Source organism: Magallana gigas, chromosome 6, assembly GCF_963853765.1.
Source record: "Magallana gigas chromosome 6, xbMagGiga1.1, whole genome shotgun sequence".
Classification (NCBI taxonomy): domain Eukaryota; kingdom Metazoa; phylum Mollusca; class Bivalvia; order Ostreida; family Ostreidae; genus Magallana; species Magallana gigas.
This window is the reverse complement of record NC_088858.1, coordinates 35,470,508-35,497,785: the sequence shown is the minus strand read 5'-3', so window position 1 is coordinate 35,497,785 and position 27,278 is coordinate 35,470,508. Positions and strand designations below refer to the sequence as shown.

Below are 27,278 nucleotides of genomic sequence, written 5' to 3'. Positions count from 1 at the left end.
CACTGGATTTGTTTTGATGAAAACCCTATTAGATTGATTTTCATAGTTGTAGGCAATCAAAATTGGATTAGAAAATCATGGTGTAGAATTGTGAATTGATTGTATTTCTTGAACTCATTATTTGAATTTACGAATAAGCTTTTAAGTTCTGGAAAAATAAATATTGTGTATAATGGGAAAACTTACTTTCTTCTCTAGCTACACATTTCCTTCTTCATCATTTCTTTTGTGTAAAAATGTCAATTATTCTGATAGTTACTCAAAGTGACTGTATTGTGTTCATATACTTGAACATAGTAGTAAAGTTAGTTTTGAATGGAAGGGGATTAAGATCATTTTTTCTCTTCATGCATGATTTCAATTATTCAATAAAATGTAATACATGTACTTGTACAAATTCTCTTCTACTGGCAGTATTTGATAGAATTTGAAATCATTAAAATGTCCATAGTTATAAAATGAGTGCTTGTTTTTGATGATTAAGTTAAAAATTGTTATTTTTTAATGATTTATAAAAAATATGCAGCGCTTTATGAATAGATGGAAAGATACACCTTGGATCATTTATTTTCATTTTATATAATGATAAATTAAATTTCACTTTTATTACCAATATAAATATAAGATATTTATCAGATTAAAATCTTACAGCTTTTGGTAGTTGAAGATAGAAATTAACAGGTAAAAAGTATTAAAATAAAAACAAAAACAAAAGTTTGGAACACAACTTCATAATGAACTTTAGTGCAAGGCATAGATCATAGAGAAAAATGTTTAGATACTGCTGGAGAAAGACGCACTACATGTTTTTCCTTCATTGTATTTAATGTTGAAATATGCTTCATACTTTGTGAACTTATCATGTACATGTATTGGTAGTCATATGAAACAAACACAATTTTTCAAATAACAAATTTGTTTTTCCTGATTCATTGTGCCAGTCAACTTCTCAAGCAACCTTTGTAAAATGCACCAGTACACATACTTTCATTTCTGTTCAAATGAAAAAAGAGCATGTTGAATATCTTGCAAACATAGTGTGAGCTAATGATGAATTATCAGCAGTCAGTGCTTCCCAAAATGACATCTTAAATAATGCAGAGGCATATTTAGATTGATTACACACAGAATATTGATAATTTCCTGCGTGCAAACAATGTGACGAAACCTTCAAAAAGAAAAATAGAGTGATTATGAAAAATTAAGACAAATACTTTAACCAATTTCATTAATTTAAAAAAGAAAGGGAATTAAGAATTTCTCTATTACTGGTAATGTAAATATAGTCGATACTCACAATACAATCAATAAAGAAAAATTCAATTGAAAATCTTCAGCAAAACCACAGTCTTGGTTGCTCCACCAATTAACTTATTGTCAAAAAAATCTCATGCAAACTAGAGTTGTATATTGTATCCTGGTCAGGGCACCAATCAATTGATGTTTGTTTATTACAGACACTGGGATCACTTCATTTTGGTAACAAATTCCAGGTACCAGTACAGTCACAAGACACATGCTCATTGTCATATTATCTCATTCTTTTTCTCAGTTTTGTTTTACCTCTAGCTGAATCATCATCTTAATTTTGCATTTATTTTGAATGCAATAGCTTGCAGTGTTGTAGGCATGTATATGTGTTGTTCATTATTTATATTTTTAAGATATATTTTATCCAAGTTTAGAGAATTAATGCACAATATAAGAATACTTGTATTATCTTGTCATCAAACAAGGTAGAACCTTTTCTCTGACATTGGCAGTAGTGTTTTGAAAAATTTGTGAATAATATTGTTCAGGGCATTATGAAAATTATGATGCTGAATTTACATGCAGTATGTGACTTAAATATGCATTTCATCAAGTCATATTTTCTTACAACCATAGATAAATTTGCCTCTTTCAGGCAAAAGGGTATACAATGTATGTTGTAATCTAGCCTTTAAAAAATCTTTACCTAATCTCTACATCTGTCGGTATTTAAACTATCTTAACTCTTGGTGTAAATTGTTGCGTGTCTTTCTTTTTCTGTAAGAATTCAGCCCAGTCAACTCCGAAGCCTGCCACCGAGGACAGCCAACCTAAGGTTTTATAAATGTCTGCTTCTGTCTGCCATTATCCTCTGTTGCAAATATTCAGGAAATCATTTGCCAATTCCATAGTCATCTTTGGTTCTCCCTTTAGGTTCTGCCTTTAATTAGTGCTATCATGATGATAAAGTATCTTGATATTCCTGCAGAGTGTTTTTTTTTCATGATGTTAATGTCTTCTTGGAGATCACTTATCGGCTGTCAACTCAAACAGTGCACACATAATGTTGTTATTATTGCTTTTATAGGCATAAAAATGTTTATAAGGAGATTTTTATGTTGATGGTTTGTTTTCATATGAACACAAAAAAATGTTCTTTCAAACTCCAAAATTGGCAAGGTTTGATGTATGTGATTGTTGAAAGATTCTTTTCCCTCATAGCAAAAACACTTTGCAAATTGATTTTATGCAGTGTTGAGTGTTTAAACTTTGGTGTCGAATGTTGCAGGAACAAATCAGTTTGAAAGTGATACATTAATTTATGTATGGCACTGCTTCGTGGAAAAAACCATTAAAACCTCCCTTAAGTACAGAGAAACAAAGCTGCAACTTTAGTTTGATGCACTTAAATACTGTGAATTTAGTTGCTGGCATGATTTATATTGAGTTTTTATTACATTTTAGCATTCTGAAATTGACTGTATTTATTAGATAGCGACATTGTAACTATGCTATTTAAAAATTTGCAAACACAGTTAGTTCCAATTCCTTCCTGTAAAGACAGATGTAATTATACTGTTACTTTGTTTCATATGATAAGTATAGGGCTTATATCTGTGTAACATGTAACAATATCATTGGGCAATTTTATTAAAATATTTTAAAAGGGGAGAAAAAAAATTCTTAGACAATAAGTATCTTTTGTGCTCAGAGGAAATCAAATACTGTATTGTAAAAACGTTGTAAAATTACAAGCCTATTTGTGGTATTACTGGTAAAGTAAAGCTAGGTTTTAGTGAATTCTGAGGAACCATTGGATTTACTTTGTTATATTCGTAATTAGTTATAACAGTATAATGATCTCGGAAATAATTAACAAAGCAGATTTGTTATTTAAATGTTTTCTTGGACCATTTGTGTTTAATGAAGCATAAACAATATCATTTTTAGGAAACCTTAGTTAAATAATCAAATTGAAAATTTAAAAATATTAAATGTATGTGAAAATAAATTCATTCAGACAATTATGTCATCAAGTATTACTATTTAGTTAGAGAACAATTTGTTATGAAAGATGTAAATTCCAGAATTGTTCACCTATAGGGGACTGCAGTTCAGTTTGCTATATCAGTAAATTCATTATTCATTTTAACTGTAAATTTTGACAAAGATTTGTCACAAGTTTTGCTGGGGACTCAAATTAATATGTTACATTCAAGATTTCACTACAGCCAATTTTGTACTAACAAGTTTTACTGTAACAGTAGAAGACACGGAATTAAATCCCATGACTATCAAAAATTTTTCCAGCCATGATGCTAAACCAAGAAAACTTGTTACAAATATGTTGGAACATTAACTTGTACAAAAGTCAATTCAAATACTCTTAGATGGTTTAATGCAAATCGTCTTATCCCCCCCCCCCTAAAAAAAATTAAAAAAAAAACGAAAAAAAAACCCTCACAGATGCCCTTCCAAAAAAAATATTAATTGTTTAATAAGCCTTTGTTGGAATAATTTTTGTCTCAGTATGAATGTATTTATCCATACCATTTTTCTGAGATTTTTTGGGGGGCAATGCATGCTACTGCTACTAGCTGAAATGACTGGTTATGACCTGGCTTTTATCTGCTTGTAGGCTCCAGAAGGTGAGAATCAGCCCAGTACAGCAGTGGACCTGTTTGTTTCTACAGAAAAAATCATGGTGCTAAATACAGACCTTCAGGTAAACTGTATATACTTTTGACTTGTTTGTTTTCATGTTGTAGTGGTCGCAGTCTTTCCTGCCAAAGCCCAACTGTTATGTTTTGTCTACACTATGCTCCTCTAGGCATCTTGATATCTTGGTATGAACAGAGAAAGCTTTTCAAAAAGAATGGCCTAGACAAACTACCTGGCACATTAATGCAAAAAACTGTGTATTTTTAGTGGTAATGACAGTTTGTTGTCTACAACAGTGTGATTTTTCAGTCAGATTTGCCTCATAGGGTTATATTGATTTAAATGCATTGCACAATCAATTTTTATATAGTGTCAGTTGCATTTCCTTTTCTATTACAATTTAACTGCACATTAAATCATTGTTAAGATATGTATGAAATTTTGCTCATTGAATCACATTACAGGCCTCAAATCTGAAACTTCTCCATTGTAAATTGCAGTTGATTTTCCTTTAGTAACCAATTTTGATTGTTTGTTAAATTGCAGTCTCTTTGAAAGATCTCATTTTAAAAAAGATGTCTTAAAAAGACGGATTAAAAATGGGCATTAAATATTTATTTGTCAGTATGAAGTTGACATATCAAGATGGTTAACAACAATGCATTTAGAATATCTGTGGGACTTTAGTTATGATTTCTAGATGTGAAGATGGGGTGATATGATCCAACTAACTTCTTCAATGTATTTGGCAGGAGATAATGATGGACCATTCACTTAGGACCATCTCCTACATAGCTGATATAGGGGACATTCTTGTCATTATGGCCAGAAGAAGACTCTTGTCATCACCAGGAGAAGAATCTCTGCGAAAGAAAAAACAAGCCAAAATTTTGTGCCATGTCTTTGAGTCTGAAGAGGTGAGTTTTAGAGGGCATTCATTTTTATCATAATCATCTATATCAGAAGAGGCAGTGAGCCGAAAATTTAAAGATGGTTTAAATTCTTTGGGAATTTTTTGGTAAAGGAAATTAATTTTTTTTTATACTTACAGTTAACACTTTTAACATATAACATTCAGGGGTTTTCCTGGCTGGTTCTTGGCTTTGACCCTGTGATGAATTCAAGCTTGATTTGCTGATAATCAAAATGTAACAAAGATACATTTTGAGATTTTAGTAAAAAATTTCCCAATTCCATGGCCCCAGTTTAAAATTAGTAGGAAAACCACTGACATTCATCACATGCTTAGTATATCAGGTCCAGTACAATCTCCAGATTTAGCTATATAGCTTGAAAAAGCTATATTGCTTTATAAAGCTATTCAAAATAGCTTAATAAAGCTATTTATATGCAGTTTTTGAAGAAAATATTAATTGTAAGAAATGGACGAAAAATCGCAAATAACTTGCTACTCATATTTGCGCCACTGACCATTATAAACTTGACCCAAATGTAAGGTAGTTTTAACACTGCAGCTTTTAAGCAAAAAATATATTTCCATTGTTTGGGTAACTGTTCACCACTTTGTGTGCAATGAGGCGTGGATAAGTATGATTTCTTCTCATTGTGATAAATTATTACCAATCAATTATCTTGTTTACCATAACTAACCTCCTTTAAATTTCATTCAAGAAGTAACTGTGTGGTCATGAATCAGTTGCCCCAAAACTTTTAGTGCAAAGTCTCTTAAGGAGACGCAAACTTTTGAGTAATCTTTACATGCATTGATTACAGAACAGTTCAAAGTTGAAAATTATCACTGCACTAAGTGCGATTTTTTATACGTACTGAAAAAATTAAACATTTAAGAAAAATGTATGACAAAATAGCTAAATGAAGCTACTCTGAATAGCTTAATAAAGCTATTTAGCTTATTCAAGCTATATAGCTAAATCTGGAGATTGTACTGGACCTGTATATACCTTTATACTTGATATGTAAACCTACAAGGAAGCAGAATTCAATAGGTGAATTAGGTTTACAAAATTGTATGGTAATTGTTGTAACACCTACTCAGTCAACATCTTGCTTTTGGATTGGAAATTGCCTGGGTAATGGGGCAAGAGATATTTACCGATAATAATGTATTGTTATCACAATTGTCTTTGAATTAAGATGTTTCTACCCACAATTTGATGTGATGTTAAATGCAGACATTCATCAGTTGAATGCACAATTGTATTCTCAGTATGATTTGGGAGCAGAAAATTTGAAGAGGACGTGCTGTATAGATTGTGGGTTCACTGGTTGTGATTGGTCCATCTGTCTGTCAGTCAGCCTGTGTTGAGATGTCAATAAAATGTCAGATAGCATACAGGATGCAAGATCTGGAGAATTTTCATGTATGTCAGCGTCAAGTAACTGCTAATCTCTTAGCTCAGTATTGACTTGGGAGCTTAGAATACTGGAATTTTATTAGTAACTTTTTGTACTAAAGAAATGAATTTTTTGCAAAGCATTAAAGTTTCTATTTTTGTAACAAACTTGTCAGCCACTTCCTTTTGCATAGACATTACATCATCACTTGATAAATGGGAGCCCTAGAAGAATTCATCTTCCTAGCTGAGAGCCTTAACTTTTCTTTGCCACTAATGCCCCTTCACAAATCTTCCAGTTCATGTAAAGGTTAAACCAGGTGTACTCTATGGCTATCTAGTCGTCCTGCTACTATGGTAGTGATTAGATGTAATCACGATTATTAGGTTGCTGAGCAGTGTATTGATTTGATGATAAACTACTGTAATTGAAAATCCATGAAGATTCTTGTCACCGGGCACTTTTCATCAGATACCTGTCAAGCCCATGATTCATGTCTCAGGTTTTAATGAAAGACGCTGAACCTATGTCATCAACTTCAACAGCTACAACTGTGTGATGATAATGGTGAAGTTACCACTACAACCAGCAAAAACTCTTCCTCTTTTGTCTTAATGGCTCTCTCTTTATGTTGCTGTCTTTTTTTATGTTTTTTATTTGTCACTTTTATGGTGGCTCCTCGGCTGGAGAGAAGTTTTCTGACCTCCAGACAGGAACTTGCTGTTGGCTGTGGACTATATAGGGATGGCAAAGAACACCTGCTACATCAAGGAGAAGTACGCTGTATATAGATAACCAAGAAATCAATGCTTAGGACAGAAACCCTTGATGAAATCTGAAAAGGAATTAAGTGTTTACTGTAAGATACATATGATGCAAACAATAGATAATGGGAAAGACTGTTTGGAAAGGATTCTTGATTGCCATATTCAGGAACAATCCATGAAGTTTAACTTTTTGAATTAACTTTTTAATTAAAAAATTGATTATTTATTTGGGAGATAAAAAAACTGAATGCACCCATGCAAGTTATTCATTATGGTATATGAATTTTATTTTAAACATTCCATTCCACTTAACAATCTAATTTAGTTGATAAGTAAAACCAATTAAAGCAGTGATCCAACACAGGGCTCACACTGGACCAAAATAATGTGTCGCAACCTTGCGCGGCGTATCGGACTATCCGCATATCTTATTACATGTATTGTTTTTACTGATAAACAACTAAACAACTTAACCTTTATTTTTGCAGCTGTTTTTTTTTACCATAATTTAACTCACACTGCAACAGCATGCATATGTTCACAGTTGCTATCAGAAATTATTCTTAAATAAAATTAATATTTCTCCAATTGAATAATAGAATATACTGATCTTTGATCATTCTAAACAAAACCTTAAAACAAAAAAAGAAGACCAAATAAAGATAAATAATTTTATTTATTAATCTCATTCATAAACTCATAGCACAACAAAAGGAAATAGTCAATAAATAACACACCAAAGTCACACATTTCACAGTTAAGATCAAGAAAGTCTATGAAAAGTCCAATAGATAATCACATCAGTCACATTTCACTGTTCACAATATTCTTCTTGTCTTCACACTGGCCCACTTGCTGAAGGCATCCTCAAATGGGAAAGATTCTGATGTGGGTCCCTCTAGGGCTATCATCATAATGTTGGATAGGGACTCTATCTTCAATGAGTTGCGCAGGTCTGTTTTGATGAGATTCTGTCTGGAGAAGCCCCTCTCACAGTCAACAGTCGATACAGGAAGAACCAACAGTCTCCTACCTAAATATCCTACCACTGGGTAAACTGAACTATGCCTAAAACTAAACTGAGCTATATCCTTAACTGAGGCCAATCCTGCACTACTACCTACATGCCTAACAAATTCATGAAACCCAACTACTTCAGAACATAAATCCTCTGAATTTGAAAAAGAACACTTCTGTAGGAAATCAGACAGAGTAGTCAAAGTCTCCTGAGAAGGAGGGATTGTGGAAGAAATGAAAGAAGGATCAAAGATAGAACACAAAGCTGACATGACCTTACCATCCCCTTCACTAACAAACCTATCCCTTAAGTTAGCAATGACACCTGAAACAAACTTCTCACATGCTGAAACAGCCTCAGCCCTCTGTTTTGAACTATCTCTAATACAGTGACCTTTGAAATCAAAAGTGCAGAGTCCAGAGGAGTCAACAGATGGAGAAGAAGGAGCTTGCTGTAGGAAAGAAGACAGGACAGTTCCATCTTTAGAATCCCTTAACCTCTCTAGAACAGAAACTGTGGAATGCAGAAGAGGATTGACAGAGGAGAAGTCAATGTCAGATCTCTGAAACTGTTTACAAAGGAAACATAGCTGTTTAAGAACATCAGACAAGAAATGGGCACAGTAGAGAAACTTGTAGCAAGAGAGAGGCTTGTGGAGGCTAAGAGCTTTAGCAGACTTCTCCTCAAGGAAAACAGATAGCAGTGAGGGATAGGTCTTGACAACAGCATCAACAGCACCTTCAAAACTCAACCACCTAGTGTGAAAAACCTCCTTCATCTTGAGAGAACTAGAGTTTAGAATGGATTGAATAGACTCAAGTTTGGCAGTGTTCTTAGGAGAGTTGTGAAAGTACTTGTAAAGAGAGTTGAGAATTTCCTGAAACTTCACAAGATAGGGAATCTGATCAGCAGCACCACCACAACTAAGGGCTAACCTATGGGCAATACAGTGAGTAGAGAGAAGAGAGGGGGAGAGATCCTTCAACTGCTTAACTACACCAGCCTTACAACCTGTCATTACACTTGCCCCATCAGTAGCTATGCCTACAAGGTTTGAAATTTCTAAGCCCTTATCTGACAAAATCTTGACAACCTCTTCCCTAATGCTATTTGAATTTGCTGAGGCTAGCTGCCTAATACCCATGAAGGAAGTTTTTGCATCTAACCTACCCAAAGACTCCGATAAGTACCTAATGTACAACACTAAGTTTTGATGAACTGAAACATCAGAGGACTCATCTATCATGACACTGAAGAAGCCTGATTCCCTAACCCTGTCTAACAACCTATCCTCAATAACCCCTGCAATAGACTGCTGAAACTCCTGTATCGACTGATTGTGAGTGTAAGTTGTGCGACTATCAACTGCAAGGTCTCTCAGCTGAGAAGCACCCTGAAAAAAAAAAAGAAAAAAAATAACTAAAAGTTTTCCAGTGTTTAAACTAAAGTCTTTACCTATTATCATTATAAACTTAGCATTGATCGGAAGTATAATTTATGAATAATTTGCCAAAAATTAACTATGATTATCACCTGGTCTATGCATAACTCATGGAGTTTAGGAATCAAGCAATTGGGCATGTTGTTTCTAGCTGCAAAGTACACATTTTTCATGGCGGAGATGATGGCAATTTTGTTTTTGGATAAAGCAGTTTCTCTTGCCCTAACCATGGCCGTTGAAATTGTAGTTGCCTGGGTGGCTTTAGCATGACTGTTGTCACCTTAAAATAAACAAAAAAATACCTAAATTAGTCAAATGCAAAAAAAAAAATGCTGAACTTTGCAAAATTTCAAAAAATGTGCGATAATGTTACTGGTGTATAATGCAAGTTGTAATTTTTATTGACCCTAAAATAGTACCTGTTCTTTTTTCGTGTTTGGTTACAGCTTCTTTTTTGAACATGTCACAACCAGTTGTGAACACATTAGTGACTTGAGCCCTAATACAAATGTCACAAAACATGAGGTTTTGTGTGGAGTCATATCTTAACCAAGGCCTATTAATTTTCCATGACTCCAAAAATTTGCCACGTTTTATAGGAGGACTACAAGGTGTTTCAGACATAGAGTGAGCATGATCTGAATTTAATAAGCTGGCAGCTTTGGATGACGTGAAGCCAAATGATGATAGCCTAGATATTTTGTTAGGTTCAGTTGAACCCTCAATTTTGCGTTTCCCCATGCCGAAAATGCAATAATAACCTATGCAAAAGTTATTGGGGATTATGTGGTGATCATATTCCATTTGCTTTTTATACCATTTTACCGACAAAATTAAAGCATAATTTGGAGAACGTTGATCTTCGTGCATTCCGACGATTTAAATGATGCAAAATATTTTAACCCAAGCTGAAATCCTTTATCTCGCTATGTTTCCGACAAATTAATAGTAAATTGTTTTTACAAAAACAACACTTAAACGGAGGGTTGCGATCTACGCGATGTGGATAATAATGGTTAATTCACACCTACCTGTAATTGACTCGATGATCATAGACCAGTATCTCCCCCATCGACATGAAAGACAGCTAAATAAACACGCCAGCACGTGTCTATTGTTTTCCGTGCGACACAATATCCCATCACTGCACAGGTAATTAGCCTAAAGGCTGTAATCGGTCAGTTGTACTGATAAAGACGCGATGGTCAAAATTCAAAATGGCGGCCGGTATTAAAATATACGAAATCTCCGTGTCGCATTTTCCGATTTCTTGTCGCATTTTTTTTCAAAAAATCGCAAAAAGCGACAAATGCGATGGGCAGCGCGAGCCCTGCAACATAACGGGCAGTGAAAGGAGCAAGGCCTGTGTTTTATGTGATACTGATCTTGTATTACACTAACTGTGAAAGCCCAGCAGTTATAAACCAGTTGGTCTTTAGGGAGGAAGAACAATCAGTGCCCATTACCAATCATTTATTTCTATACTCCAAGGTGAAAAGTTCAAGAACATTGGGATTTTCCCCCTTCTTATTTTTTTGACATCTGCTTTTGGAGGATAATTTTTTCTTTTAATCACAATAAGAATAAAAAACTTTTTTCTTATCTTAGGAAATAATGTAGGAACTTTTAATACAAGTGTCCATGATTTTTTTGTTGTTTTTAAAGAATTTATCATTAGTTTTTTTTTTTTAAATAACTTAAGTTTAAATTGTAATACACAAATGTATAGATAAAGTAATTATAAAAACATGTGCATAATGTCATGTATACATATTCTAAACAAAATAAACTTCTTGCTCCATGTTTCTATTGGTACATTGTTTTGAATATTAAGCAATATGAAATGCTGTAGAAGCAGAGATATTCATTGAGGATTTTATTTTGTTATTTTTGTTGGCAGTATAAATCAACGAAATTAAACCCATAACGATTTTTTTTTAAGATATGGCGAAATTAAATGCCAACGAAATTTTATTTGGTTTAAAAACAATGAAACTTTGACCCAACAAAAATATGTGCTTCTACAGTAAATGGATAAAGTGTAATATGACATTTCATGTGCCTGAAATGTTGAAGATACAATTTATCAAATTGAGTTATTAATTATTCAGTGTTTTCAATAACCCCATCTCATTATCCCCTCCCTCCTCCCCCTTTCAAGCTGCCATTTTTCAATGCTCTCTTGGAAGCCTAGATTAACTACAAGAGAATATTCATACCGAACAGGGTGTAATATGATAGAATCAATACTGCACATCATCAAAGAATCAAAAGTTTTCAAACGGCTATAAATATGAAGAAAAAACCAACAGGGTGATTATTTTGCGCACCGAAGCATGGCTAGTTGGGTTCCTGCGCTGCACTGATCACATGATATGTATTTCACTGGAGTCCATAAACATTGATTCTATTGATTTTAGAAGTGCATTAAGAATCAGGAGCAATATATTTCACCACCGATTCACTTTGCTCAGGATGGTATTGATGAAAACAATTTGACCATTTCCCACTAAATAGGCAAAACCTGTGCAATGATGGGGATTTGAAGTTTTTAGAGTTTGCTGTAATGGAGCTCAGAATAAGGAGAAAAAAGTGTCTGATGGCTCCAATGGTGAAGCTGGAGAAAGTTATGGAGAAGTTGAATTGAAATAGATTTTTGTTATTTATTTGGAGCTTTATATTATGTTTGAAAGTGAATTTGATAAATTTTCCATAATGTTTGAATCTGGAACGGAATCTTCTAACATGTTTGCTATTGGAGGCAATGTGAAACTGCGATCATATAATACCTCAACTAAATATGAACCTTTGGATGTTATTTATGAAGCTCAACAGGAGGTGAGATATCTCTTTGAGTTTTGAAAAAATAAAAAAAAAACAAGGGATTGCATGTGCATTTATTCCGTTTTTTGTTTTACTTTTAAAGCTGATTTTGATGAAATTTTTTTTTTTCTGAAAAATTTCTGTTTTTTCACATATCCTTGAAGAGAAGGAATGAATTCTAAATTTGATTGTATTTAAGTTTATTAAGCTTTTCCTTTGATGAAGATGAAAAACAAAAAAAAAGATAGAGAAAATCTTTTTTGCTCCACTTTTGTCTTGATTTTGATCTGATTTTATATTGCTATGTATTCACAAAATTTGTTTTATATTTGTTTCAAGTAAACATGGGTCAATAAAGTTAAAAATAAAATTCCTACAGGTATACAATAGGTCTTTTTCTTGCAGATGATGTTGGTTTCAATCTCCATTACAATATTTGAAAATTGCTAAAAAGGGAATTGGGTTATGTAATACAAGAAAGTCAAGATTTAATTATCTTTGGAGAGTTGATTGATCAATGGATGGGTAGAATTTTGTTATCAGTTGTTGATGATAACTAAAATTTCCTTGCTATGAGACACAGATATATGAGCTTATCTGAATTTTTGAAAAAAGAAAGGAATTAATTAAGGAAGTAAATTCATTTCTAATACAACTGTATGGACATCCATGTTTAAGTACATATTATGTATACAGAAGTATGAGGAGTAGTTTTAGTAAGTGATTTTTGTGAATGTTAAGTAAACAGATGTGAAAACAAAGTTTAAGGGTAATTTCCTGCCAAAAATATATGTAATAATCTTTTAAACAATCCTGGTTGATAAAAGAATAAAAAAAAAACACCAGCATTTTGTCATAACCGTTATATTATATTTTCCAGGCCCAGCTAATAGCACAGTCCATAGGACAGGCCTTTCAAGTGGCTTATATGGAATTCCTGAAAGCCAATGGTATCGAGGATCCATCTTTGATGAAAGAAATAGACTATCAGGAAGTCCTAAACCAACAAGAAATTTATGGGGAGGAGCTCAATTTGTTCTCTAATAAGGAACGCCAGAAAGAGGTACATGTACTGACTAACCTGCCCCCCTAGCTGGTTCTCACAATTTGTGATCGTTATTTTACTTTGTTAGCAAAATTTCTTCTCCGATTTCTGTTACTTTTAATCCATTTTTAAAGGGTTAAATTTATATCTTAAGGACACATATGATGTTCCTCAGTTTTGGATGATTTTCCTTGATAAATTATTTCTTCTTTATTTGCATTTAAACCTGTTATGTTAATGCCAAAAAAATCAGTGTGTCTTAACAGGTCATTTTTTGGAGTTAAAATATTTTTAGTTTTTCTATTCATAGCATGCAAAATGCAATTGAATGCTTATCAAATAAAGTCATATTATATTTTTTCAATTGAAACTATATTATCTATATAAAAAATATTGTATCAATAACATGAAAATATAATTTTGAAACTACGTTGTGAAAATCTTCACATTGCTGAGACAGGAAAAAAATTGAAAATAATGGAAGGTTAGTCATGTTTGACCTTTATAAGGAAAATATAAAATGAAAGTAGGATATTTTCTGTTACTTACTTCATAATACTGAAAGTTTATAAATATTACACTTGCACATTAAGTGGCTTTAAGTAGCTAGAGCGTAGGAGTTTGTATGGTTGTAATTTTGCACGTATTTCACAATGCGTTTACACAAAGTTGACAGATTATGATGACATTATGATCATATAGAAGGCAATGAATAAAATTTATATCTTCAAAGACTTTCCTGAAGGGGAAAAGAAAATAATTGTCTCTGATTAGACTAAGATTATACCTGCAAAGAAAATTACTAATAACAGTAAAATAGAACAAAAATCAATAAGATAAATTACTACAAACTGTTTGGATCAAATCATCATAGATGGAAATCCCCTTTTTTTTCGGACATGGGAACTTTAGGAAGTGCTGAGTTATTTGAATCATATTTGATCAAAAAGAAAGAAAACCTATCCTTAAAAAATGTTGCAGGAAAATAGTGTTTTCAATCAAACTTTTCTTCTAATGCCTAATTCTTGGCAAACCTTGTTAGTTTGAAATTTATTTGAGTTGAATGTGTGATACAGGGATCATTTCTTCATCTGGTTATGTGTAAACTCTTTTTCATGAAAACTTTATTACCTTCTGTGCTGAAAATATGCATCTGAAATTATGTTGTTGATTTTTTTAAAAAGTCTAAAGCTGTTATGTGGAATGGCGTGGGTATACAGTGTGTAACAATTACTAGACACTGCAAGTTGTTATTAATTCAGGCATTAAGAAATTGTTTTCAGGAGGGCAGCATTCTGTTGTTGCCGTCATGCTATCAGTCTTCAGCGGCAGGAAATGAAAGTCTTTTTTTTTTTTCGAGGAATGACATTGATAGAGGGAACAGCAGGAAGTTTTAATTGGATTCCTTTAGGTAGAGAAGACATTGATCCTACAGGATAGGGTAGAACAGTGTGAATAGTGCTAGCAGACTCACTGGGTTTTTTTTTTTTAACAGGATATTATTAGGATTTAGCATTAAATAATTGAAACTGCAACCAGTGCTCAGTGCTAAATCTGTATCCAGTATGGTGGTTTTTAGTCTAATTGTCTTATTAATAAGGTCATTGGCCACTGAGCGCATCATTCATAATTTATTTGGTTGAAAACTACTGTCAACGTCAATTTCCTCCTCATCAGCTCTTATTATCTTATGCCATAAGAATCTTTGCTTGATTTATAAGTGAATTTTGAAATATTGATTTGATCAAGAGTGGCTTTGCTTTCAAGTTTATGCGCTAGTATTTTTTTCCTTATGTGCTAATGCATATGAGAGCTTCAATCCGTGATATTATGGTATTCTTTAATGTTGTCTAATGTTGTTTTTGATGGAGGGCAAATTTGATTTCATTTCTGAAGTGGTTGATTATTTCTGATAAAAGATAGGCAAGTGGGTGTTGTTGGTAGTTTGAAGAGAACTTTTTCGGCCTGTATAGTGCTGTGACTGAGTTTCTCCCAGAAAAATACAGTTTACTGTTCAGTTAGTTCAATAAAAGTACATGCATTATTCATTGGGTTCTAATGTGATATATATATATATTGCACTAATAAACTTAGGGTACCTTTGCTTTAGGGAAAAGGTCAGTATGAAGAAGCTGGAACTTCAGTTTTGTTTAAATTACTTATACATGAATTTCAAATGTTTGTACCATAGATTTGACATATGTTTTAAATAGATAAAAAATTAAATCTGCTTCATCAGTCTTACCAAGTCATGGTATTCACTACCGCCGAGGTTGTAATAAAGGGCATGCAGCAGTAAATGAATTAGCCAATCCATCTAATCCTGTGTGTTTACTGTCCGTGCTGATATTGATTTGGCTGAATGATAACATTCAATCGTACTTTATATAATGCAGTGCAACTTTAGGTGATCTCTTTGATGAATGTGATGCTGCAGTCTGATCATATAGAAATCAAAAGAAATGAAACAAAATTATTGTTTTTATCACGTTTGATTTCTGATATAATATGGCCCAAAATGAAAAGTTTTTCAATGCAGAGGTCAGTGAAATTAAATCATGTGAGACTAAGGAAAGTTAGAGTATTAATTATAATTTGTTTTCTGTAGAAAAATAACGGTTACCCCAAAATTGAATGAATAATTGCATCAGTGATCGAGGTTCAGCGCAGTTTTATTTGAAATTTTCTTGTTAATGACTTTGATTCGAATACTAAAAAAATAAACTATCTAATTCATTCCTGAATATTTGATGTCTTAAAATAGAAAAGATATCAATTTTTCAAAATTGAAATGGAATATGTAGATTTGATTCAGTTGAATAGATAGTTGTTGAATTTGACTTACTGATAATTGAACAGTAACAGGTAGAATTGAAGATTCTTGAATTTACAAATTAAAATCATACATTACCAATGTGTAGACATGTTTTTCAGTTTTAAAAATAATAAACAGCAAACTAAAAATCAAAGTACTGAAGTACTGATGGGAGTTGATTTTATCGATTATCATTTATTTTAAAAAATCAACTTATCTTGCATGGTAATTAGTTTCTAGTCTGTATTTGAATTATGCACTTTTTATTATATGAATTTTTAGATTTTCTGACAAGAATTACGAGAAACCCCATATTATTCATGCTGTGTAATATTTAAAGATAGATTTCAAACTATGTATTAGTAATCGAAACAATTCTAAAAATTGTATGGATCCAAGCACTTTTGATATCGAACTCTAGTCTCGTTCAACCTGGCACTCGACTGAGAGAGCCTCTCTGTTTGTCGGAGATTTACGGAGACAGCCGAGCATCTGGTTGAAGGAGACTTTATTAAACTCTGGCATAGGAACACATGAGACTACAATAATAACTAAATTGTTCGTATTTTATAAAATCTGACTATTTTCAAAATGTTTATAGATAAGTTTCCTTGAAAAACAATGCTTCAGCCTATATTACATCGAATTTTTCTATTATTTTCAAGAACTAAGTCTTGTCAGCGGTGATGATTTGTGCTTCGGTCCAAACACTGTTTCACTTTCGGTTTGTCAGAGTAACTGCATAGGAGAGTTGAATAAAATCAACTCTTAAAAAAGGTAAAAAAAAAAAATGCAGGAAGAATAATAAATATGGTTGTAACTTGCAGGTTATTGTGCCAAAAATGAAGGGAGAGATGCTGGGTATTGTGATAGTGGAGTCAGGGTGGGGATCCATGGTGCCGACTGTGGTTCTGGCCAACATGTACCCCTCAGGTCCGGCTGCCCGCTGTGGACAGCTAAACATCGGGGACCAGATCATCTCCATCAATGGAATTAGCCTGGTCGGGCTCCCTCTCTCAGCCTGTCAAAACTACATCAAGGTAGCAATTCTCATGAATTTATTGAGAGAATGCATTCCCTTATTAAAATTTTTCATCCTATTTATCACTTCTTTACTGTGTTTGTGATATTTACACTTTCATGTAATTCAGTTTGGTATGCTGACATAGTGGTAGTTACTTCTACATCAGTATCACTATATTTTAATTGCTGCATTAATGAATTAAAAAAAAATAGACTATATAACAGAAACAGATATTGAAATTAAGAGAGATTATTCAAAAAAATAATGCTGTGGAATCGTCATTGTTTGAGGGGGATTAATGTTTGTTGCTTTTGTGGGTAACCCTTAATGCCCTTGAATTTACATCCTCAAGAAGTTTAAGCAAGCATTTGTTTTTTATAAAAATTTCCCCAAACTTGCTACCAACGAAATTATGCCCCCATTAACTAGGAAAATTTGGCTACCCTTGAAGATTGACCCCCACAAATAAAATTGATTCCACAGGATATGATGTGTTGAATATTTTCCAATTTCAGTATAGTATGTAAATGGTTTTCTGTTCTAGACAAGTAAGAACCAGACAGTGGTAAAGTTAACGGTGGTTCCCTGTGCACCAGTGGTGGAGGTCCTGATCAAGCGACCCGACGTCAAGTATCAGCTGGGATTCAGTGTCCAGAATGGAGTGGTATGTTCTTTGTTACATGCTGTCAAGATGTCAAGAATTCTAGATTTCTAACTTAAATCAGTTGAACTAATATGGTGAAAAGTCAGACTTTTGCAGATTAATTCCAAACTATAGAGATCTCATCAACTTTTAAGTGAACTGATATGTTGACCCATTTTACTGTTTATGTGTCCTGTGGAATCATTTAATTTGGTGGGGGCCAATTTTCGTGGATTATGAGATTTTTGCTTATTCATGGGGATGTACCGTAAGTTCGTGGATGCGCCGGTTTTCAGTTTCAGTAGGAAACTAAATCTTTTATAATTAGTTTTTGTGGAGGATGTAAATTCATGGGTGAGGGCTACCCACGAATACCACGAAAATTGAGCCACCTCAAATTCTAATGATTCCACAGTATTGGTCTGTAGGAAATTTGTCTTGATGTTTGATTCTTTTTTTTGTTAAACAAAATTAAAATTGCTGTAAAGATTTTTCAAAATGGTGTCAAATGTATTCAGGCTTTATAAGCATTCTTTAGAATAGTCCTTTTAAAATTATGAAAATTCCTCAATATGATATGTTCTGCTAAGAAATGTATATTACCGGATATTGTGCTTCATTGTTCGAACAGTTGTATATAATGCAATGCTATGGTTTGTTGATATTTATCTGATAAAACATTTTGTAAAATTCACATAAAATATTAAATTGAAAAAAACGCCACATCTTTTGTACAGATCTGCAGTTTACTGAGAGGTGGAATAGCTGAGCGGGGAGGGGTGCGTGTGGGACACCGAATCATCGAGATCAATAATCAAAGTGTGGTAGCTGTCCCTCATGAAAAGATTGTGTCCCTCCTAGCCAACTCTGTAGGGGAGGTAATATCTACTTTACAGCTTCTAAAGATTGTTATCTTAGATTAAAAAGTGGATGATAATTGTGTTTGAATTCTAAAAAGAAGTGATCTTTATCTTAAATGGTCGCATTCTCTGATCTTAAATGGTTTTGTCTCTTGACAAAGGCTTTGTCTCTTGACAAGCTTATCAGACAATCGTAGATGTCGTTCCATCTGAAGCTGGTATTTTCAGATGTCTTAGTAGTTCATAAAATTAGATATTTCCAACCAATCAAATTTAGCTAATGAAAAGGAGAGCATCAATAAGTCTTTCATGTGAAGAACCTTTTCATAACATCTAATTAGCTGATGAATGGCATGTTCTTGGAAAATGATGGGGTTTTCTTTCTGCCTTCTGTAGACAAGATTAACAAAGTAATGTACTGCCTGAAGCTCTCTCATTTTAGCATGTACCAAAACACTTTCATGAGATATTTGAATAATAAGCTGTTATCCTATTGATTTTTACCCCATTAAGCATATATTCAACACAATCCACACTTTTACTTTTAAACTTGTCAGACCTTAATTACTCATAATCATATGATATCTTTGATTTATAAATGCCAGTTATGCAGGTTAATTATTAAAAATTACATCATTGTTTATTTTTTTTTTGCAGATTCACATGAAGACAATGCCCACCTCAATATATCGACTTCTAACGGGTCAGGAAACCCCTCACTATCAATAGCAGTAATCCTGTAGTCAGTTCATCTGTTCATCTCCATGATATTCCAGATAGCACTCAGTGTGCTAAGTTAGACATCCAGCATTCCTCCAAATAGTTCTACAGGTTGAGAACTGTTCCAGAAAGACTTGTGCTCTTGACCTAAACATAGGTGATGGTTTTATCGAAAAGTTTTGGTTGCTTTTGGTGTGTGTACTGTGTGCTTGATTTTCAACTCGCATATAAAGTTGCTTCTGGTCGCAGGCTGCAACAACTTATGGAAGAAACAAGAATCTCACATTCTGTCAGATCATGAATCATGTGTATCTCAAAATGTGTTTATAATGTTTAAGTATTTCTTGTGATATTTTGAAATTGGCATTGTATGTTGCGGTGCAATAACACAGCATGATGCAGTAATATATTGACAAAACAGTGGCATTGCTCTGTGGAAGTTGTGTTTTTATTTATTTTGATTTATGTTTTAACATGCTGCTTTCATTTGAAATCCATTCCTGTGAATATAGCCATAATTTGTAACAGTGCTCAGTGACATTTATGGGTTTTCTTTTGAAGATATAAGTTGCAACAACATGTAAATGTATAAAAAGTGCTGTAACATAAAGATGTTTCTTGCACATTTTGCTTTATAAAATTTGTATCAACATTTCCATTACTAACATTTGAAATATACATATGCAGCTTGACAATGAATGTGCATTTCATAAGCCTCAACAAAAATGTGACTTCATTGAAAAATATCAAGTATTATTTTCTGTTTTGGTGAGAAATGGTTGTACAAAAGTTGTAGGAATGTGTGTACTTCTATAAGAGAGAGGTATGATACATGTACTTCACATATTAAAATTAATAACATATTCAAGTATACTTTACATATACATATAATAGTATTTGTTTTTCAAAAATCAAATCAGAGATTTAGACACAAAGTTTCTCTATATAGCTAAGAGTAGATCAGTACAATGAATTATTTCCTATAATTCTACAAGTGTCATTAAGTTAAAATAAGATTCACTAGACTAAGTATATCCTAAGCTGTTATAGATATACATACTTTTAGTACATTTTGAAGCAAGAGCTTTAATTCTTATGCATTTCTGTGTATCTTCTAGTAATTGTTTTTAAACAAAGGGAAATTTTTTAAACATGTACAAAGCAATAATTAAGAGTGATATATGAACTGTGTATACTACTATATATCTAGTCATCAAGATAATGTACGCATCATAAATATGTGATATGGTTTTTATGTATAAGAGGAATTTATTGTGACTTGAATGTGAGATAAAGGGAAAAATAATAAATGCTGTAATCCTGAAGCAGATATGACATTATTGTAGACTTAATTTTTTTGAAATGACTGGTACTGTTGCTTTTTATCTATAATGAAGAATTAATTTTGATGGATATTAAAGTATTGTATTATAAAAACTGTAGGTACAATTTAAAAAAGGCTATTAATATTTTCATCTTTCAAAATATTGGTAGTTAATGGAAATATCTTTAATGTGTAAACATATCAGTTAAAAAATGCTTCTTTTAAACCTTTTTGAAAATAGAAAAATCTTTGCCATAACAACATGTACAACAAGAATCTGTAGCCTGGAATTTGATAAAAATCTTGAAAACAGAATTTTGTAAGTCATAAATATTGATTGTATAAGTCATATGGATTTAGAAAAAAAGAACTGATGATAAATTGTAAGAAAGTTGTTTGTGTGATGTGTATGATAAAATTGTTTGTGTTTTGTATACAAATCAATAAATACTTCAAGAACTTTTTTAATTGTTGTTTTTTTTTTTATAGTAGTATAAAGATGAAAAACCCAAAACTAGAAACAGCAAGCTGTGAGATGTTAGAGTTTATCAAAGTGTGATTTTTTTTTGTGTTATAAAAATAAAAGTTTGGTTTTATTTTCTTGCGTATATTTTGCCTTCTTTTAAGATATCAGGTCAAAGGTCAATATTCGGTCCCCTTTAAAGGGTACATTTATTTATTAAGAATTATTGATGAAAAAATGGTACGTTTTAAAAAAATATTTCTTCTCAAAACCAATTGAGTGGACAAGCTGTTACTTTTATGGAATCATCCTTAGGTTGTATAGATTCAACTTTGTTTAAATCATGATCACCGGGGGTAGGGATGAACCACAATAGGGGTGGGACAAAATTTTAAATAAACATATAGAGAGAAAATTTTTATCGAAAACCAATTGGCCAGACTAGCTGTAGCCTGTGTTAAGCATTTTCAGATAGTGTAGCTTCAAAGAAGATGGGTGAATAAGGCGTGTAAAATGCCTATATAAGGAATGATTAGATACTTCAAAATTAAAATATCAATAAAACTGATTTTTTTTTTAAATGATTAAAAACAATGTATATTTAATGTAACATAGGTTTGTAACCCTTATATAATTCAAATACTTGCAATAGGTTGATTTAAAACCTCCAAATAATGTCATTTTTATAACTTCAATGCCTTTTATTTTATAGAGTAGGTCTGAGCTCCATATTTTTGTCATAGTCTAAATGCGGTTTAATGGAATTTAAACTGGTTTTAATAAACAAAAATGTGGAGAGATGACCCACTATACATTAAAAATACCATTTTGTAGCACAACAATTGAACGTTTTAGAATAATAATACAAGTCCGTAAATTCGTGGCCAATGTCTCATATAGAATTTAAACAACACACTTTGTTGTGAATGAAATGGCTCAGTGGTTAGAGCACCAGACACTAGGTAACTTTATATAACTTGTGTTTTTAGGTTGTGGGTTCGATACCAAAAATTTAGATATTTTTTTTTTATCGTTTTTTGAAATATTTCAAGCTGAATATAGTTAAAAATTACCCTTTTGTAAACTTGTATCATAGCATATCAAATATATGTAATTGAAAAAATATTAAATTTGAAATTGTATTTTACGACTAAACCAAATGGGCAGTTGCCCCATCTTATTCTTCCATCTTCTTTGTTCAAATTAGGATCCTTTTGGGGGGAAAGGAGGGGGGGGGGCACAAAAGGAAGGTCTATTTTAAAAACTTTAAAAATACACAGAGAAATTCATTCTATTCAATAACTCTATATTCTATAACTTGTGTGGAAGAATTGTTAGACAGATTCAAGTTTTTTTCAAATGGTCCCCGGGAGTAGAATGTGACTACATTGGGGCGGGATGGGTAAATTGTTGAATTTGTTTTTTGAATTCCTGGGGGCAGATGACAGACCGAAAGGAAGGACATTGCATTGGTATTGTCTTCCTGCTACAGAAAGCGGAGAAATTTTAGATGTGTATATTAATTGACACGAAAAAGTATGCATCTTTCAAGTCTACAGGAACTGTCCAATCGTAGGGGTTTAGCGCCTCTTTAATAGACTTCAAGGTCAGCATCTTGAATTTCTTTCGTTTTAGAAATCTGTTTTAGAAATCTGTTTAATTCTTCAGATTCAAAATTGGACGCAATTTACCGGGCCTTTTGGGAGAAAAGTTGTTCTTGAAAAAAGTAAACGTTTTTCTTGCCTTTGCACTATCTCTGTAAGTGTTGATGCTCCAATAAAAAATCTACCTCTTTGAAGTGATATGCGTAAATATTTCATTTTTGTGTAACCTGAGTCTCGCAAGTGACCTATTGCTTTCTGTTTTCGTCCGTCCCTCGTGCGTTAACATTTGATCATTATCTTATAAAATGTTTGTGTATTTTTGCCTTCATACAGAACATACCCGCTATGTAAATATAATCGTTTACGTTATGTGTCTATACAAATATATTCTATATAACTATTCAGGTGTTATGAGTATTTAAAGGTCCCTTCCTCGTTCGATAAAAATCCCGCATATCTGTGCACAACACCTTTTTTTTTTTTTTTTTTTTTTTTTTTTTTATACATATATTTCATTTATTCAATGAAAAATTACAGTTAATTCATATTTGTTCTTTAGATTAATATGTTTAACATATACATCTTCAATTTCAAATAAACAGTCTCTCGAAACCACAGTCCAGAATTTTTTTTTATACCTTCTTACATATATTAGCTGAGGGGTGTAAATACATAATTTGCAGTCTTATAGCATATTGTGAATTTTGTTTTTACGCTGTAATTTTTGAGATATTTTATTTACACTCTCCTAATTTACAATACGACATATCTACACATACCCAGTAATCTATACGATATAACAATAGGCTAACACTATTAAATTATCTAAAGAGAAAAGTTTAACAGCGATGTTTTTGTTTCAGTTCATTTTCCTTATTTGAGTGCATGTGTACTTTAGAAACGTTAGTGGTTTGAGACTGCATGTACATGCATTTACGTGCATTCTCATTCCTGTATAATTCTATAGTACATGTCTCTATCTATATCCATCCTAAAAACCGGTATTTATCCGTAGTTTATTTTGTTTTAAAAATGTACTGTTATGATATTTTTGACTGTTACTATGAACATCGAAGATAAACAGGATTGAAAACAATCGTATTTTTTTAGAAATAAAAAGTTCTGCTTAATGGAATATTTAGCAACCTAACTTGTATAGGATGGCAACAATGTAATTTCTCTTAAAATTAAAGCTCTTTCTGCTTTCAATAATGTTCATGGGTAGGTAATAGGCTCAGATCCTCCCTTTTAGATTCTAAAATTTCGTTACTGAAATTGGTCGGTATGGTTCTCCAGAAATGCCCAATAAGCCTTTATTAACACACTCAACGAAAAAGTGTATAAAAATACCAAGTAGATTTATTTAAATCGCATAAAGCAAGTTCTAGTTCAAAGTTTAAAACTTTGTAATTTTCAATCTTCAACAAGGTCATTTTTTTTCAACGAGTAAAGGTCAGAGTTTAAGAAGAAAATTCAAGCTATTGAAAAATGACTGCGGGTATAAATTAAAGGCTTTTGGCCTTAATTTTCTCCATCTCCGAACTGCCTTGTCAAGTCTTTCTTAGAAACTTCTATTAGGTCTCGCACGCAGTACAACTTAATTTTCCGCTGTAGTTAGCTATTTTGATAAGTCGTCCAGGAAACGTGTCTTGAGGAAAGAACGACCTAATCTTCTTCAAAGAGTTCATACTTTAAGAGACACCAGTGACTTGCCCATGCCCGGCCCTTCTTTTATCAGCATAATCCGTTCTTAGGTCTAGAAACTAATCAACAGTATGAAGGCTACCTCGGGGAGATGATACTCGTCAGCCTGGGAAGGCAGTTCATCTAGGGGAAGGAAAACCCTGATCACAAACCTCCGCTGTCTTGCGGCAATATCGAATACTGGAAAAGGCTTCAGGAGTAGAGCTCGAGGAAAATCCGGAGATGGAGTCCCTAAGGCAGTCCAGCGCTATCACGAACGCTTCACCGGCAACTCCTGCGACGGCACTAGTGCCAAACTGTAGCAACCTGTTGCTCCTTTGGGTCTACTAGTGACGTGGAGAGGGGGACCTGCTGCATGGGCAACAGCTTGTCCTCCATATTTACCGCCCTTCATCTGGAGAGGACACTCCAGCCTCTCTTTTAGTGTGGACACAACACGGAGAGCAGCAGTTACCGGTTATAAGCCGCAGCTTGATTGGCGTAAAGCTTTGGCGCCAGGTGTTGTTCCCGACGGTGGGAGAGACCGTCGTGTCTCACTGGACAGTTACCGCCCGCCTCAAGCTTGGCAGTTCCCAGTCAATAAGGTACTGTCCCGCCACAGTCTGCTTTCTTAATGGGATGCATGGGGATTAGGAATGCTCCGAACTGTAGACTGTAATATACCAAGCAACAAAAATATACAAAGAAAGAGACTAGCTCTTAAACTGGGAAGCTGGAATGTCCGGACAATGTTGACGGGACTTTCCAACGATATGCAGGATATAGACGGCACGCGCCAGACAGCAGTCATAAACAACGAACTCCTTCGACAAAGCGTAGATATCGCTGCTCTTCAGGAAACTAGGCTGACAGACTCTGGTAGGTTGAAGGAAAAGGACTACACCTTCTTCTGGAAGGGAAAACACTCTGATGAGCCAAGAGAGCGCGGTGTAGGCTTTGCAGTCAAAAACAGAACGACTTATTACCCTTCGCCTAAATACCACCACAGGTCCAATCACCCTTGTAAGTGTTTATGCACCAACACTGACGTCACCTCCAGAAACAAAAGACCTGTTCTACGAGAAGCTGTCATCAGTCATAAGGAACATCCCTGACAAAGAGCAGCTCATTCTTTTGGGAGACTTCAACGCCAGAGTCGGTGCAGACAATGACTCGTGGCCATCATGCCTTGGTAAGTTCGGTGTAGGCAAAATGAACGAGAACGGCCAACGTTTGCTTGAACTATGCACTTACTACAACCTGTGCATAACTAACTCGTTCTTTATGACCAAACCTCAGCACAAAGTGTCTTGGAGACACCCCCGATCAAAACACTGGCACCAACTAGACCTCATCATAGTCCGACGTTCTTCTATAAAGTGTGTTCTACACACGCGTTCCTATCATAGCGCTGATTGCGATACTGACCACTCTTTAGTGTGCTGTAAAATTAGGATGCAACCAAAAAAATTCCACTGTTCACGGAAACAGGGCATTCCTCGCATCAACGTCAGCAACATGTCGCAACCCAAACTCACTCAGAAGTTTGCGGAAACCTTTGAGCAGGAACTGGAGTTCATACAAAAAGGGACCTCAACCGAGGAAAGGTGGGGAACCTTGAGGGACATCATACATAGCACTGCCCTGGAAGCCTTTGGTAAAAGAACAACAAAGACAATAGACTGGTTCGAGGCAAAGTCTTCTGTGATGATTCCTGCCATAGAATCCAAACGTATAGCTCTGGCAAAATATAAAAGAACACCAAGTCAGAAGAACCTTCTGTCGCTAAGAGCTGCCAGAGGCAAAATCCAGCGGATGGCTAGACTCTGTGCAAATGAATACTGGCAAGAACTCAGCGAGACCATCCAGACTGCCGCTATATCTGGTAACGCAAGAGGCATGTACGATGGTATTAAAAGAGCCATAGGACCAACTCAGTGCAAAACAGTCCCCCTCAAGTCATCATCTGGCGTAGTACTCTCACACAAAAACCAACAAATGGAGAGATGGGTTGAACACTACACAGATCTGTACTCTACTCAGAACACTATGACTGTCTCAGCCCTGGACGCCATTGAGTGCCTGCCAACCATGGATGAACTTTATGTAGAACCAACATTAGAAGAACTAAGTAAGGCTATTGACAACCTGGCCTCAGGAAAAGCTCCTGGTAACGATGGAATCCCTCCAGACTTGCTTAAACAGTGCAAGAGCTCCCCGTTGTCACCCCTTCATAAGTTCTATGTGAGTGCTGGGAAGATGGGAGCGTGCCACAAGACATGAGGGATACAAAGATCGTCACCCTCTACAAAAACAAGGGAGAAAGAAGCGACTGCAACAACAGTTACGATAGAGGCATCTCCCTCTTAAGCATAGTCGGCAAAGTGTTTGCTCGAGTGATCTTGATTAGATTGTATACCCAGAGTCACAGTGCGGCTTTCGCTCAAAGAGGTCTACGATCGACATGATCTTCTCTCTTAGGCAGCTTCAAGAAAAATGCAGAGAACAACAGATGCCGCTATACATCTCCTTCATTGACCTGACCAAAGCGTTCGTCCAAGTCAGTAGAGATGGACTCTTCAAGATCCTCCCAAAAATTGGATGCCCTCCAAAACTACTGAGCCTAGTGACATTATTCCACGTGGATATGAAGGGGACAGTACAGTTCAATGGTAGTTCCTCGGAGCCATTCAGCATCAATAGCGGTGTCAAACAAGGCTGTGTCCTCGCCCCCACGCTGTTAGGTATGTTTTTTGCCATGCTCCACAAACATGCATTTGGTGCATCGACTGAAGGAATCTACCTACGTACCAGGTCAGA

General features: G+C 34.1%; 3 protein-coding genes across 17 annotated transcripts in view; 2 read left to right on the top strand and 1 right to left on the bottom strand.

The window, feature by feature from the left end:
* Positions 1–21,171, top strand: part of LOC105322410 (amyloid-beta A4 precursor protein-binding family A member 1) — a 37,342-nt gene extending 16,171 nt beyond the window's left edge. For all 13 annotated transcript variants that reach the window (XM_066089015.1, XM_066089014.1, XM_066089013.1 and 10 more), the window contains 7 exons: positions 3,890–3,976; positions 4,665–4,829; positions 13,158–13,340; positions 16,965–17,177; positions 17,706–17,825; positions 18,542–18,682; positions 19,322–21,171. In XM_066089015.1, the coding sequence (XP_065945087.1) occupies positions 3,890–3,976; positions 4,665–4,829; positions 13,158–13,340; positions 16,965–17,177; positions 17,706–17,825; positions 18,542–18,682; positions 19,322–19,393 (981 nt within the window). In that variant the 3' untranslated portion in view covers positions 19,394–21,171. The remainder of the gene's footprint in view (positions 1–3,889; positions 3,977–4,664; positions 4,830–13,157; positions 13,341–16,964; positions 17,178–17,705; positions 17,826–18,541; positions 18,683–19,321) is intronic.
* LOC136276605 (zinc finger protein 862-like) lies at positions 7,678–10,789 on the bottom strand. 3 transcript variants are annotated; one of them, XM_066089016.1, is made up of 3 exons: positions 9,874–10,473; positions 9,547–9,734; positions 7,678–9,406 (listed from the first exon to the last, which is right to left on the bottom strand). In XM_066089016.1, exons 1-3 carry the CDS (start codon positions 10,322–10,324, stop codon positions 7,814–7,816), a joined length of 2,232 nt encoding a protein of 743 aa, XP_065945088.1. In that variant the 5' UTR covers positions 10,325–10,473; the 3' UTR covers positions 7,678–7,813. The 3 variants fall into 3 exon arrangements, with proteins under 3 accessions (XP_065945088.1, XP_065945090.1, XP_065945089.1); XM_066089017.1 differs by lacking the exon at positions 9,874–10,473 and adding an exon at positions 10,486–10,789 and having other exon boundaries at positions 7,680–9,406; XM_066089018.1 differs by lacking the exons at positions 9,547–9,734; positions 9,874–10,473 and adding an exon at positions 10,486–10,789 and having other exon boundaries at positions 7,679–9,406.
* Positions 21,172–25,207: 4,036 nt separating the features above from the next.
* On the top strand, positions 25,208–26,741 carry LOC136276378 (uncharacterized). Its single transcript, XM_066088266.1, has 2 exons — positions 25,208–25,337; positions 25,468–26,741. Exons 1-2 carry the CDS (start codon positions 25,208–25,210, stop codon positions 26,739–26,741), a joined length of 1,404 nt encoding a protein of 467 aa, XP_065944338.1.
* The last annotated feature ends 537 nt before the right edge of the window (positions 26,742–27,278 follow it).

Bases quoted from the DNA above. Each gene is read 5' to 3' on its own strand.
- LOC136276605 (XM_066089016.1), bottom strand. From the start codon at position 10,324: ATGCACGAAGATCAACGTTCTCCAAATTATGCTTTAATTTTGTCGGTA. The intron at 9,735-9,873 runs GTACTATTTTAG...GTTTATTTTAAG, and splicing joins CAAACACGAAAAAAGAACAG to GTGACAACAGTCATGCTAAA. The intron at 9,407-9,546 runs GTGATAATCATA...TTTTTTTTTCAG, and splicing joins ATGAGTTATGCATAGACCAG to GGTGCTTCTCAGCTGAGAGA.
- LOC136276378 (XM_066088266.1), top strand. From the start codon at position 25,208: ATGTTGACGGGACTTTCCAACGATATGCAGGATATAGACGGCACGCGC. The intron at 25,338-25,467 runs GTAGGTTGAAGG...ATACCACCACAG, and splicing joins AACTAGGCTGACAGACTCTG to GTCCAATCACCCTTGTAAGT.